Genomic DNA, 16,396 nt, shown 5'->3' on the forward strand with positions numbered 1-16,396 from the left:
GCGAATAGCCATTGGTTAAGTACCATATTCTGATGGAGTTAATTCTAGTTTCAACCTACTAAGAGAGACGTCTACCCCCACCGACCGAAACTGGTCGATATACTCTTCGAAAACGGAAAAATTAATTGAATATTGTGGCCTTCATACTCACGGGCCTTCAGTTTTATTAAACATATATGGGATGTTCTTGAGAAACATGAAGTGACTCCGGATCTTGAAAATATCTCTTTTCACAAAACTAGCATTGGGAAATGTCATGTAATACAAATAAATGAAATTACATCTACGAAATTAAGATGAAGAGCTGATCACTTGCATTTCAGTTCACAGACAAGTTATCAGTTCCCTGACTTTTACAATAATCGTTTTTGCCTTTTCATGTGACAAAAGCCTGCTACAGTTTAACTGTTTGGTTTACAAATATCCTGTATTTTGAGATATCAAAGCTTAGATTATACATTATGACAAGATCTGCTGAAAATAAAATGTATTGTTCAAGTTTAATGCCTACCAGCCGTATTTATCCACAGTTTGTTTTTATCTTTGACGCATATATCAGTCGTTGTCTGCAACGGTCTGTTGTGTGTAATCTGTTCATGCATGGGTGCCGTCATAAACAAAATTAAATTCAAAGAAACGGCTTAAAGGTATCTGTATTCTAAGAATATAGATCACGTGACTCCTAATATGCACGAACTTATATAAAGAACATTGTCCAATTGCGCTACAATAGGTAAAGACTTCTAACGTAAAAAACAACAAAATCAAAGAGATTGTAGATAAAAATAAAGCGAGAGGTTATCACCTCCATATTCGAACCACCTTCCAGTGTTAGCATGTGTAAAATATATCCAATAAAACAAAAAATATCTCAAATGTAGGTTAAAATAATTTTCTGTTATTATTAAAATCGTTCATTGTGTGTTTCTTGATGCTTTTCTTTAAAAGAAGGGAAATCCTATAAAACTAAGCATATCAATGTATGAAATATGTTAGTTTTTTAATTACAAATAAATGTATTACAGAGCCATGTGGTTTTAATTTTTTTTTTTACAAGAACTAAGTGCTTCACGTTTATACAATAAAAATAATATAAGTTTAGTTTTACATAAAATTAACTAAGAATATCCGTTAAGAGAGCAGAAAGTGTATAACAGACAATGTTAGATTATGTTATCCTGCATTTTCTCTGTTATAAAATCCCTAATTTTATCTTTCTTTGTGGTAGTAATAATCGACTCATCTAGCTCATCAAGCACTTGTATCTTTAAATTGCAAAATAATATGTATAACAAGTGAACATGTGTTCCATTTCACGGTTGTGTTTTACCCTCTCTCTTTTCTGGCAGTAATTCCAAAAAAGACAGTTACTATATATATATATATAATTAAAAGAATAACAAACAACCAAACTTTCTAGAATAGTCGATCAGTTTAACAATTTCAATTACGCCAGTCAACTTATAGTGTTTTCTGTACTAGAGCTGTTAGTAGAATATAACATATTGTGGAATAAATTTAACCTCGCAGTCACTGAGGAGGAATGGCCATCAGTTACGTTCAGAAACCAAAGTACCTAACCTCTTATGCTAATAATCTAAACAGGTCACGTAACTATTTTAATTAGTTTAAACACACAACACTGCTTTTACATCTTATAACATTCGTGCATTTGAATACAAAGTACCGCCACAAAAAGTAAAATTTTTCGTACACGGGTCGTAAGATTTCACCCAAGTCAAAAATTACTATGATCGAATCAGCCAACTCAGAATGATGCAAAGTTGTATAAAAAAATAGAAATACACTCTATTTCAAGGGCATTTTTATCCTTTTTCTAAGGCAAAATAGGAAAACAGAGTAGTCCACGTACACAGTCACAGTTTATAGTTACCACATCAAAAATTACGATAATCAAGTCTTTATGGCAAGCTATATAGTTGTTGTTGAGTTTTACTTTTGAACTGGGGGTTTGGCGCAGAGAGCCATGTTGCTTTGTGCCATTAAATCCAAAAACACAAACCAAGATATATAGGCATATACATAGATGCGAAATAAAACATTCAAGCTAGTAGATAATTAGTATTATAACCAGTTGATCTATATTAAGTAATTTAACATGCTTATCACACATAAACTCGTGATTTCACGCACAAAAACAGTCATTTTTCACAAGATAAACGTGATATGATGGTAAACAATTGATATCATTTGGATTTCGTAAAGAAATGTAAAATCTTAGAAATCAACACAGAATACATATTATTAGAATGTCATAAAATATTACTTACTTAAACAAATAATGTATTTATGGTTATAAAAAGAAAAATAAGTGAGGTGATTCATTCTGTTAGCAATAAGCATAGACATGTTTCTTAACACGTCAGTTTGTGATTGTGTCTCTTCTTGATGAGGAGATTAACTCTGACTATACACAGTACTTAACTGACAATAATACTGACTATCAGGAAGATAAGTCACACACGAGTATTCTCGTGTCGCATTTCCGCATCGTCCTATTCCTCCTCCTCCCAACTCAACCATTTTCTGTGACGGTAAACGATCTGCCAGTGACGATTCCAAGAAAAATAACGAAATGTAATGAGGAAAAGCTTCTAGGACATTGTGAAATAGAAAGGAAATGGTACAAAGGCGTTAACAGAGAATTAACGAAACGTTATTTCATGTGTATTGTTGGTGACAATGTTTTCGATTATTATATAAATCATTTGATTTTTCCAAGAAAAGCAAAACAGTGGTAATAGGAAAACGTATCTAAAATACATAGTGCTAGGCTACACAATGGTCTTTCCGTTCTCTGTCCACCACAGAGACTCGAACTTCAAATTCTAACATTGTAATCCTTTAATCTTACCTCTGGTCTGCTAGAAACAAAATTTGGAAGATGATTTTAAAAAACGCCCTGTATTGATATATTTACAATAATAGAAAAATATGCTATAATAATAAAATTTCACCAGAGACATGCCGAAAAAGGTAAGTTTTATTCATGCAAATGTGAACATGGTGCAGGTGTTTTAAACACCACACTGTACTAAATACCTAATTCGCTTTTCTCGCAAACTATCAACCCTAAGAAGTTTCTCTTTCCCATCTCAAAAATGTGAGATTGATACTTAAACTAGAATGCGTGTCAGTGTGAAAGGTTGTACAAAGATAAGTTATCGATGTTCGGAGAAGATAAATAGTAAGTCAAGCTTTATAACGCTAACCGAAACTGATGGAAGGCTTACTAAACATTTCGATGAGTTTTGTAACATGTTATCTATACTTTCCTGGATAAAAACTTAACGATTTTCATGTGTCTCGAGAGACATAAGGGCATCTGTCTGTCTATCTTTCAGATATCAGGAAAAAAAAAAAGAAGTCTTAATATAAAACTACAAAAAACCCATAACCCGAACGCTTTCGAAAAATGGGCCTTTCTTCTTAAGAGATAAACTATTTATTTGTACTTGTCATAATGAGTTAGGCGATATTAAGTAAAGTACGACAATTCGTTTATATAATTAAATGTTTTAAATCGTATATTTTACCATTGAAACAGTCCAGAATTAGAGGCTCAACCGAAAGGAGGAAGCTGTCCTAACTGAGCTACACATTGGTCATAGTTTTTTAACTCATCGTTTTCTTTTATCTGGGTCTGATGCACCAATGTATGGTCTATGTGACACTCAAATCACAATAACCCACATTTTACTGTGACATTGTCCAACTTAACCGTGCTTTCAGCTTTTTGCGGATTTTAGGCCTTTTAAAATTCTATTTAATGTTTCTACCTGATTTTCGAGCGTTGCTTAATATTAACTTTATTTATTTTTACATTATATAATCTTTTACTGAAATTTTTACAAGTCGTTTGGCACAGATAGGTACAAAACGGCAACCAACCAATTAAATACTCAAGATGTCATGTGCAAATAAATTTCCCAGAAAAAAATCGAGTGTACGTGTGATTTAAAATAGTTTATATTTAAAGATCCCATAAAACTGATATACATGTTTATAATTTCGAATATGACCTTCACAGTCAAATATACTATTTTTGATCAGAGTGACAAACTTATGGTACGGTACTCGTAATTTACCATTTTAAATGTTGCTCACATAGATTATAAATAGGAACCTTTCGTAGATCGCTTAAATTAGCTGAGGTGTACAGCACAAAGGAATTTCAATTTGAAGTCACAACAGAAAAATAATTTCAACTTGAAGTCGTGCTAAACTGGTACACGTGTGTGTGATTCCATGCAATGAGATCGTGCGGTAGGTGAATCCAGTGTCACCATGCATATGGCAGGTTTCCATCATAGCGTGGATACGACAAATTTAAATTACACGCTTCAAACAGGAAATGCTTTATCTGAGTTTTTAATGGTAATTCTGAGAAGTTTAAATATCTACAAAACTTTAATACCTATATTAACTTTATATTAACGTACATAAACTGTATGTAAGTACACATACATACATAAACTGTAAGTACATATACATAGACAAACTGTATGTAAGTATGTATACGTATATAAGCTAGATGTAACTACATATACATATATAAACTGGATGTAAGTACATATACATATATAAACTGGATGTAAGTTTAATGACATCAGAAGAAGTTAGTTATCATAATCCTGGTGACGGAAATATGTTCCCGCAGCCTCCGGAATTACCGCCCAAAGAATTGCGGACGAGGGAAATTGATGTAGGGGGATCCAATTTTTATACACGGTGGGGGCATCTCTTTTATTTACATCATGACTTAAACTTATACATAAATGAAATAGATAACTCTATTTCAATTAAAAAATTAACCTTACTCTGATTTCTGGATTATATTTCATACAGTGTAAGAAATATCACTACTCCTTACGAGGAAAACGTCAGCACTGACGTCAAAACAACGGTTGATATCCGATCGCCAAAGCCTCACGATGAGTACTTAGTTGCTTACCTAACTGCCTTAAAATACAGATATGAAATAAAATGTAAGCGTGCGGGAGATTCACATTTTTATGTAAATTGTATGTGAGTTCAGTGAAATCAACCCTTTTCCCAGTGGCACAGCGGCATGTTTTCGAACTTATTACCTCTAGAATCGGGGTTTCGATACTCGTGGTAGGCAGAGCACAAATAGCCCTTTGTATAGCTTTGTGCTTATTAACAAACAATGACTTACTGAATTTTTTTTTAGTTATGAATTTTTCATGACGATATAAACCATTATAATCAATTGAAAACTTGTAATATGAGGGTCACGCATTTGAATCCCCGTCACTTCAAACATTCACGCCCTTTTAGACGTGAGGGTGTTATAATGGTAAAGTAGCAGTCCAAGAGTTGGAGTGGGTGGTAATAACTAGCGATCTTCCTTCTAGTTTTACACTGCTAAATTAGGGACGGCTAGCACAACTAGTCCTCATGCAGCTTTGCGAGAAATTTAGAAAACAAACAAACAAACAATAGTGTTATTCACCAGCTCTTCATCTTGATCACCTAGAGACAATTAAATAACTCGCAAATTTACCGAGAATTTGTCATGTAATATTAAAATATATATATATTTAAACTGTCTAGGACCTCAAACAGATGATTAGCTTGTCATCAAATAATAACGTTTCTGATTACCCTTCCAAGTCTCAATTACTTTAAGAGCCTTTTAAAACCATACGGTTCATGTTGGCCGAACTAGTATCAATATTAAATTATTATACTACGATAGCTTAAGGCTGAATGATATCTAGACGTTAAAGAAGTAACTTTATAAATACTTATTAAATTTCTACAAATTATGTTCAAATAATCAGATTTTTATATACATTTAAAAATTATAATGAATTATATATCAAGTTACACAATAGTCTTGAATAGGCTAGAATTGTTCTTACTGTCAAAAAGTCCTAATTTATCAAAGGTTACGTCATCAAAAGTATAAAAGAACGCCTATCAGCTCAAATTATTGCTCATAATTGTGGAAAAATAAAATATTTATTTAGAGATTAAAAATATATTTGCTTTATAAACTGCTTCAAAAAATCATTTATAAAAGGATGATAATATATTATTGCATTACGACCTAAAGGAATCCTTATGCGTTGTTTATCCTTCATTATACGAGATGCTTATATTGTTTTTTAAATTCAGATACTTTGTTCATAAAACAATCTTGATTTCCAATTTTTAAATTATTTTAATATGTTACTGAGAGATAAACAAAAATAAAGTTTGAGCTAATCGTTGCTTGCTGCTTAAGTATCAATAGAACATGCATCCTTGATTTTACATGATGAAACTGATAAAGAAAACTTATTATTTTCATTTGATTCTTCCAAAAACCAAAACTAATGTAACTTATGAATCGCAATTCTTAGATATTTGTTATTTGCAACCCTATTAATATGTATATTCGTTCTGATGAAACTATAGTGCTACATAAATTATAAAATTTAAAAGTTTGGAGGGTACATGCAAAACCTTGAGAAACGACTACAGCTTGCTTTAATTCTACAGAAATGAAACGTTTATATATGTAAAAATTCTTGAATATCAATTGGCCATATACGAGCTTGAGGTATTTAAACATAGTGTGCAGCTTTATTTTTGAATACATAAATGATATCGAAACAGATAATGAATCTATGAGTGGAAGTTTGATGTGTATACTGACGATATAAGGTGTGAAAGTTTGAATAGAAATTACTTCTACATTTTTTTAACCTAACTTCACATTCCTATCAATCAAATTACCCCTTTAAGCATATATCGAAATTAAATAAGTATATTTCCAGGTAGATTCCATCATAACCTTTTCTCAAACATGTACAGTGAAACGATATATTTAAGTATAGTTTTGTGAATTCACGTGATACATGCTTTAGGGCAAAAATCCGTTTTGTAAAACGCTAAAAACGGCATTGTCTATTGTCCACCTCCAGGAAGAAATGTCCATTTCTCGCACTCATTTTATGTTTTTCCTGGAACTAGGGTAGCTACTGCAGCTGGTTTCTGGTTCTTCGGGTGTCCAACTAAACGAAACAGTGCTCTTAGGTTTCTGCTGCACTGGTGGTGAAATAACATGTCTAATTTGGAGCGAACGTCACATGCCATACGTGTAACACTAGCACGTTAGTAATGTATTTAAGCTTGTATAAAGAGGTTGAAAGTTTATAGCCGACATTAATTGAATTTCCTTGAAAATATGGTTTAGTATTTGTAGATGCTATACGATCCTGCTTAAGATTTTGGGTCCTATGAATTTGTCACACCAGATCCATTCTTAAGAAGTTTACATTAACTATGTAAATATTTTCCGTTATATATTTTTCAGTGAGGTGTTGTATTTGTAGAACAAAACAGCGCTCAGAGAAAGTGGGTCTCCCACAGTGATTGACTCAAGTTTTTTTGGTTTTTTTCAGAACATAAACAAATATGCCTAGTTGCTTTGCGCCTAAAACATTAACTAATCAACAAATAAAAAATACTTCGAAAGAAATGGTTTTGTAAAGTGGAACATGAATGCTCGAAAATTTGGTTCAAATTCTACAGATTTCAAAAATAATCTTTAAATGTAATTTTTTCGTAATTATAAAATAACAATATTATGTAATTGATTATTTTGCTTTAGTTTAATTTAGTGTTATTGTTTTTTAAAGCTTCAAAGATCTTCCGGCGAACAGCAGTAAGTTTACGGACTTACAAAGCTAAAATTCTGGTTTTGATTCCCCGCAACAGATACAGTTGATAGCACAATGTGGCTTTGCTCTAAAACCAAATAAAAGCTTTAAGGTATGTTTCGAATATTGATACAATGTGTGCACTAAAAACTTAGTAGCAACTCAGGTCCGATAGTTTGGAAACACTACAAACGTAGTAACAATTGAGTTTCGTTAGTTAAATAGCACTACAAATGAATCAAGAACTCAGGTCTTTTGACTACGCAACACGACAAATGTAATAGCAACTCAGGTCCGCGACAACACTACAAACACAGCGACAACAACCAAGCTGTTGTTGTTCTTTTGAATTAAGCATAAAGCTACTCAATGGGCTATCTGTGCTCTGCCCACCACGGGTATCGAAACCCGGTTTTTAGCGTTGTAAGTCCGCAGACATACCGTTGAGCCACTGGGGGGCGGGTTTAAAACACTAGACTCGTAATTCGAGGGTCGCGAGTTCGAATCCTTGTCACACCAAACATGCTCGCTCTTTCAGTGTGAGGGCGTTATAATGTTACGATTAAACCCACTATTTGTTGGTAAAAGAGTTGGCGGTGGTGGTGATACTAACTTACTTTCCCTCTAGTCTTACACTGCTAAATTAGGGACGGCTAGCACAGATAGCCCTCGTGTAACTAAATTAGGGACGGCTAGTGTAGATAACCCTCGTGTAGCTTGGCGCGAAATTCAAAACAAACTAATTCTTCTTCTTCTTTCTGCTGCTTCTTTTTCTACTACATGACAACTCAAAACAATGATGTCATCTAATTTCACGGAGGTTACATAGATTTATTAGTATTATTAATAGTTAGTAGTTATTAAAAAAACAGTCACAAGTCCAGTGTAAATGGTGTTATTATTACCCCTTGAAGTTAGGAATTACCAGCAAAAAATATATAAACAATAAGTGTTACAGTTGGAACGTGACTGAATTTAAAACTTGGTTATAAATACACCCTTACTATCTCTATTGAAACACGGAGTAAAAAAAAACAAAAAACGATTTTTAGCATCATAAGTCCAGAAACTAACTGCTGAATCATTTAGAGGAAGGAGGGCTTATTTTGCCATTGTTTCTTAAACAGATAGTTTATAAAAGAACTTGTTTTGATGTACCTTCATAGATAGGCATCTAAATTAGATTTTAATAATAAATAGAAACGGAAAAATCTACTGCCTTCACTACACAGTAGGGATGATGCAAATGGAATTCCTATTATCTTGTTTGCATTGTTTTTTAGACGATTGATATTAGCCATCGCTATCTTACTTCCCTTTTGAAAGGATGTTTACTTGTTTAGTGAAGTGAATAAAATGTAAAACAGATAGGTGGTCTGTCTATATAGACATAAATTATTTTTTTATAATATATTATTTCGTAGAAATAAGGTTGGTTGGTTTATTTGTTTAAAAAAATCCACAATGGATTATTTGTTGTGTACACCGCAGAGAAATGAACTGTGAATTTTATAGTTGTAAGTCCGTAAACTTACCGGTGTTTCACGGAAGTGTAGGATCATACTGATATATCGTTTTCCTTCAGATTGTCATCAAATAATTGTTACATTCCAGACTACTGCACAACGATCAACACCAAAAAATATAACGAAACTATACCGGTACGTTTAAATTTCACGTTGAACAACTATTCAGAATAAGTTATTCAAGCTAATGATCAAAACTAGTTGCAAACACTATAAAAAAAATTGTCGTTTTGGTTTTCAGATTACGAGTCGCACGCCTTAACACGCTTGGCCATGCCGGGCCTAAGGTACATATGAAAAAGAGAGCAAACTATAGAGTTGACATTTTAGGCCTGTTACTACAGAAATGGTTCTAAAACTCTACGATGGGGGTGAATTAGTAGTTTGAAGGAAAATGTAGTATATACCACAACTACTTTGAAATTATCAAACGATGTGCTCACTCATGATATTTAAATATCCACACACTCTCACAAACAGAACGACAATTCATTGAAATAATGAGCGATTCAGTGGAGTGTCTTCACACTGGAAACGGCGCTGTGTTATCCTTATTACAATTTAAGGTAACATACATTTAAAGCCACCCTTGCCTTTAAAGCGTACTAATAAAGTAGGAAAGTTTGGTTTTGAATTTCGCACAAAGCTACTCTAGAGCTATCTGCGCTAACCGTCCCTAATTTAGCAGTATAAGGCTAGGGAAAAAGCAGCTAGTCATCACCACCCACCGCCAACTCTTGTACAAACAAATAGTGGGATTGACCGTAAATTATAATGCTTCCACGATTGAAAGGGCAAGCATGTTTGGTATGACAAGTTGGAAAGAAAGAGCATTAATGTTTAACTTATATTGCAGTATCCATACTTGTATATATTTCTCAAACTAGTTTTTGTTTGAGACTGTCTCTCGGTGCACGACACTCCCCACTAATTAGGGTAGAGCAAAATATTCGTTGCAAGTTGCTTCAAATATCATATGCTACACTAACCAATCATCAACAAGTGATACAAAACAAATTGAAGAATGTTTGCCCGGTAAAATATACACGCACGCGATTTTCGAGTTGTACTTGGTAAATTGTAAGAAAACTTTTTTTTTTGTTTAGTTTTTTTTGTCTTAACCCGCACGCGTAAAACTCTGCGTCATGCGGTTGTTTTTCCCACGTATACATCGAATTCCCAGTTCACTCATAAGGGTTGCCTGCCCACCAGTTATTGTTTAATTACTTGTTTATCGCAGAGTTTCCCGGTGGTTCCGTGGAAACCAAGTGCCGCGAAATCCTTGATATTTATATTTCTACGTTTACAGCGAACAAAGACTGTTGTGACTTGTTCAAACAGTATACATATCTTAAAACTATTTATTAAATAAAAATTATTATAACTTAAAGCTTCTGGAGTTTATAACTAGGCCTGTCTCATTCGCTATCAAAGTTGTACACCATTAATGTAGACATGGATTACGTTATTCTATTTCCACTTACGACTAGGACTTGTCACAGATTTTAACCGACCAATAAACATACGATAACTAGACACGACTACTGAAAGGTCATGACTACAATATTTCAGGGATTATTGAAACCCACCTTCAGTATAATGTTGTGTACATTATGCGCATTTCTAAACTTCGAAATGATGTGTCGACTGCAAATATTTATAGATGTATTTTATTTTTGATGGTTTGTACGTTTTTGGAATTTCGCGCAAAGCTACCCGAGGGCTATCTTCGCAATCCGTTCTTAATTTAGCAGTGCAAGACTAGGGGGAAGTCAAGCCAGTCATTACCACCCACCGCCAACTCTTCTACCCAAAAACAATAGGATTGACCGTCACATTACCACACCCCCAAGGCTGAAAGAGCGATCATGTTTGGTGTATCGGGGATTCGAACCCGCGACCCTTAACCACCTGGCCATGCCGGGCCGTTTTATAAAGTATCTATGGAAAAAACAACAACATTGTTTTAATATATTAACTTGGCGTCTGCTATGATTTTGCGTAGATAGTCTAGTTGCTTGCGCCATAAAACACCAAACCAACCATTACTTTCAGTGACCTATGTAGCTACACGATGTATTTATGTATGCTAATTTTTTCTTTCAATTAGTCAGAACTTCCTAAAGCATGAGCTATTAATAGCAATTGAGAAATAACTTTTTTCCATGCAACTATCCACTAAATGTTCTTTCAACTAATGGTTACTTCAATCCAAAACAACATACAAATTTCTTGCCAATAGAATTTTGTTAAAGCACATAGAAATTGTAGTTTTTACGTAAAAATGAGCCACAGTTGTTTTCCGGACATAAGCATTTTATGGTGCTAATTACTCACTTTGTGCCATTTGTATTTCGTCAAAGTGACAAGAGGTTGTCAGTATTTTAGACCCTTGTACAAACACCAAGTTTCCCAATGAAGTACACTTTTTGTAGTACCTACTTTAGGTGTCTTACTGACCCTATGATTTTGGAGCACTCTGGAATCCACATATTATACCGCGTGTCACAGTAGAGTAACAAACATTTTTTTTAATTTATTACGTACATATATTTGAGCTTACAAATTGTTTTGTTTACTTACTATTACTGTATTAGCATTTGTAAAGGTTACTGCTTATGTAGATGAGGGGTAAGGGTGTAGATTTGACGTATCTAGGTTTTCAGAAAGCATTTGACAAAGTGCCACATGAAAGCTTTGTAAATAGTTTATAAGTGTTGTGGGATAAGTTAGTAACCTGGATAAAAAAGTGGGTGGATCCAACAATACAGAGGGTTGTTACAACAGTTCACTTAAACTGAATTAATGTCACAAGTGGGGTAAAATCTCAGAGTTCAGTTTCAGAACACTTGCTCGTTTTGATTTATATCAATAACAAATTAAAGAATGGCCAACAAAGTATTTAAATTTGCAAATGATATTAAGGTATTGGGTGTTGCTAGCTGTGAAGAGGATACTGTTGATTTACAAAAGGATTTAGATCATTTAGAGTTGAGAAAATAAATGGTGAGTTAATTATAATAAATGCAAAATAAAATATACAAGTTATCATAATTTAAATTATAATTTGAATAGGAATAACCTTAATACTGTTATGAAGGAAAGGAATCTTGGTGTAATAGTCTATTAATTTCTCAAGCCATACAAACAGTGTGCTGTTGCTAGTGGTAGGCAAATAGGATTTTAGGTTTTATCTATAGAAATATTAAATACAAGTCTAAAAAGGTTATAATTTCATTGTATAAGGTTACTGGTTACATTTGGAATATTATAATCAGTCTCGAGCTCCTTACTGTAAAAAAAAAAGGCACTGAACTGCTGGAAAGGTTTTAGAGAAGGGTTACTAGAATGGTGCCTAGGATGGAATGGTTGTTATACAAGGAGGCTGAAATCTTTCATGCTGTTTTCTCTTTAAAAAAGAAGTTATGGGGAATCCAATTGAGATGTTTAACATTGTAAATGGAATTGACAGCACCGATATATTAACTTTTTTCATACTTAACAATCAGAAAGTAAAACTAGGAGACAATTATAATTTTGACAGAGAAGGAGTCATCTTCAGCTAAGCCAATTTTATGTTTCTAATAGGATAGTTGGCCTTTGGAATGGTTTGCCTTTTGGTGTTCTGGATCAAATACATTTAAAAGAAAGCTTGATAATTATAGGAATGGTAAGAGATGGCATTAAGATTATTTTTTAAATTTATTTATTAGTAGTTTCAATTCAGCTTAGAGGATGGAACAGCTGAGATGGATCAGTAGGTCCCAAAACAATGTTATATTGCATTTCTCTACACAAATACATTATGTCCTTAAGAGTCTTCAGTTATACCGAATATTTGTTGCTGATTTTAATTCACTAATTAATAAAATATTTCACACATTTTCTTTTGCCATCACTTATGTAACAGCATATTCATAGGCTCAAGTTGAATTTAATAAGAGCCTACTTTTACTGATATTAAAAGTTATTCCAAAAACCACAAGTCTCTCTTTAGAAAATAGATTGTCTTGCAATTTATATAAAAAGTAAATTTCTAGAACTTATAAAAACAGTTAGATGAATAATAACAGTAAATGATTAAATATTAACATAACTCAGTTTGAGAGAAATTATGTAATTAAGATGTTTCTTTACATGGTGCAGTCTGTATGAAACTATCAAAGAGACAGTGCATGAAAGCTCATACACAGCTTAATAACTTGCAAGATTTGTCCCACAGAAATAAACATTATAAATTTTTCAGCATACATCAAATATTCAATATAACTGGACTGGGACAAAATTTAAAACTTTTAATATTAATTACAGGCCAGGCAAAAATATATCATATTCACTCAGTAAAACTTCACAGTAATTTTAACACTTACCTGTTCTATGTAGCAACACTTCTTATACATACATGATCTACAAAAGAACATTTACAGTAGTTTTTCAGTATTTTAATACCATGTTTTTACAACTCATCCACATCTGTCTTCCAAAACTATTACAACTTGAATATGCACGATTATTATTTCAGAAACTTTTTAAAATTTGTAATATTGCAAAAAGATAAAACAACAAAAAATCATCACCTTTTACAAGTATAGAACTAATATTATAAAATCCACAAAATCCAGCATGATAATGTTTGCTAGTTCATTCCTCAAATCCTTTAACACTTGACTATACACCAAAGATTTCATTGCAGGATACCTAGCTACACAAGTATAACATACATAATTTGAAGGTTTTAATCATACTAAACCTTTAGTACATGTGAAAACATTATATGCAGAGTAAGAGATGCTAGAATCAGGTTGAAGAGTGCATCCACAAAATTTCTGCCAAAGGGACATCCTCAGAGTTTGTGTATTCATTCATGTATCTTTCTTTATAATCTCTTACATTAGAATTAACTTTTATCACATAGGTTAAGATAATTCAGACAAATTTGATGCTTTTATATTAAAAAAAAGACAAGGTTGTGATGATAAAGTATTTATAAAATTCTATGAAAAGATGCAACTGATTAAAGTATGACTTATAGCTTCTTTCAATTAATTTTACTTGTACACTTTACTTAATACTGAATTTTGAATCTGAGCTGACATTAATTGGATATCTTTGCATTCCCAGTATCACAGATTGTATTTCAAGTAAAATTCTTTTATGCATAATAGTTACTATAATTTACATTCAACAGATAAAAATTATACCAAATTGTCAGTCAGGTTCAAATGTTATAAATTCTATAATTTGGTTGAGTTTTGTTTTTTTTGTCAAATAATGAAAAGGAAACTATTTCTCTGGCAGGTCTTTCAGGAAATACATCAGTACAATGTAAAACTCAGAAAATTAATTAATTCTGTATTCAGGTTTAAGTAGATAAAATCAGGAAAAAAAATCAGCAGGAAACCTAGCATTAAAACAGTAATAAGTAAACTTTAACTTTTAAGCCACTTAATCATATCTAATGAATTAGGTAAAATACATCAAGAAGTTTACAATATTCTTCCAAAGTAACTGTTTACTAATTTGCTATGACAACTACACATTATAATAAACATTATCCTTCACAGAAGTTGGGCTGCGAATACTGTTTATTAGAAATATATTACAGAATGTTACAAATCTAAAATAAATAGTTTAGACCTATAAACAAGATAAAAAAAAAAATTAAAAATGTAACTGAAAATGTTGGGGTCAGTATTCATAGTTAAGGCTTTCTCTCTTAGAAAACTATTTTTTTTATAGATTTGATGGATTAATCTTTTAATATGTGTATATATATTGTTTTAATCAAAACTAATTAATTCTGCTTCTTTGGGCTGATGTTGAGATGGTTGCTCTGATGGTAGTGCCATCTGGTTGTTTTCCATTACTGATAGTGCAACAGCTCCAGGACGTTGCTGGGATTGTGACAATGTTTGGATTGAAACAGGGATGGATAAAGGAAAATGCCCTGGTGGCGCTATTTGTCCAACCTGATGGGGTGGAGGAGGACCCATGGGTATTGTTGAGGCAGGTGTTGGTATTACAGGAAAAGCAGCAGAATACATATTCCCCTGTGAAGCAGTAGGTAGAGAGCCTCGAACACCTAACAAAAATATCTTTCTTAAAGCAACATTTCATCTTAAAACTTCTCCAGGTATCCAGTTAACAATAAAAACAAATAAGAAATACTTAAGATCAATATTCAAAGTCTATACAAATTGCTAGACTGAATTACAATACAATTACACTAACACAATGTACAACGAATAAATCAATAACTTAATTCTAATTTACCAAACATTCTGTATTTCAATAATTTTCACCTTTGGTTTGGATCTGCTATAAATTTTAAATTGTGATATCTATTTGATATCACTATGTACTAACCTACCAAGCTTTGCAAACCACACAAGATTAGGGTTACTCTTTTAGACAATAGAACCCAACAATATACGATATAAGAAACAATATAATGCAAGTAACTTCAACTGTTAGGATATACTCAGGAAGTATATAAACGTGATGTTATATGGTTTCAAATCTATTCTTGGAAGTGTAAAATTACACAGAAATTTAAAGAAACAGATAGGTAAGAATTAAAAACAAATTAGTTCAAAATTAGAAACTAAATATATATGAATGCAAAAAACAAAACAACAAACAGTATTTGTATAAATGAATTAGGAAAGAACTTCATGTGCCAGAATATGAACTTTTTCTTGACATTAAATGAATTTATAAATTTAATTTAAATTTTATAACTTAATTTATTACAGATTGGTCTAAGTAACAAACAAAAACTGTTATTGATTCTACAATTTTCTAGCCTGAGCAGGACTCTTATAACAGTATTTTATAAAGACCAGTGTATGATTTACACTTTTTATTAAGTGTACCTAAAGCTAAAAATAAAAATCACACTACACACACTAACAAAATAAACTAACAGAATTACTTTCCTACAGAAACTATAACAACCAAGAAGTCATTTTCATAATATTCCTGAATATGTCTGATCAATAGACATCAAATTAAACTGTCTATGATTAATAAACTAAACTAAACTAATGTATTGAACAGCTTCAAGATCTAAAACATTCAACATTACTTCATGAGTTTTGTTTTCTCAGACTACTATTACACATGACTAACCTTGTATACTGTATAGATGGTAACCTCATGGTTAACCTAAATCCA

General features: G+C 32.4%; 1 protein-coding gene across 2 annotated transcripts in view; it reads right to left on the reverse strand.

The window, feature by feature from the left end:
* Window positions 1–13,640: 13,640 nt before the first annotated feature.
* The window catches only part of LOC143225894 (hepatocyte growth factor-regulated tyrosine kinase substrate-like), a 31,226-nt gene continuing 28,470 nt past the window's right edge, over window positions 13,641–16,396 (reverse strand). For both annotated transcript variants that reach the window (XM_076456067.1, XM_076456068.1), the window contains exon 15: window positions 13,641–15,302. In XM_076456067.1, the coding sequence (XP_076312182.1) occupies window positions 15,001–15,302 (302 nt within the window). In that variant the 3' untranslated portion in view covers window positions 13,641–15,000. The remainder of the gene's footprint in view (window positions 15,303–16,396) is intronic.

This window comes from Tachypleus tridentatus, chromosome 9 (assembly GCF_004210375.1).
Source record: "Tachypleus tridentatus isolate NWPU-2018 chromosome 9, ASM421037v1, whole genome shotgun sequence".
In the NCBI taxonomy this organism is placed as follows: domain Eukaryota; kingdom Metazoa; phylum Arthropoda; class Merostomata; order Xiphosura; family Limulidae; genus Tachypleus; species Tachypleus tridentatus.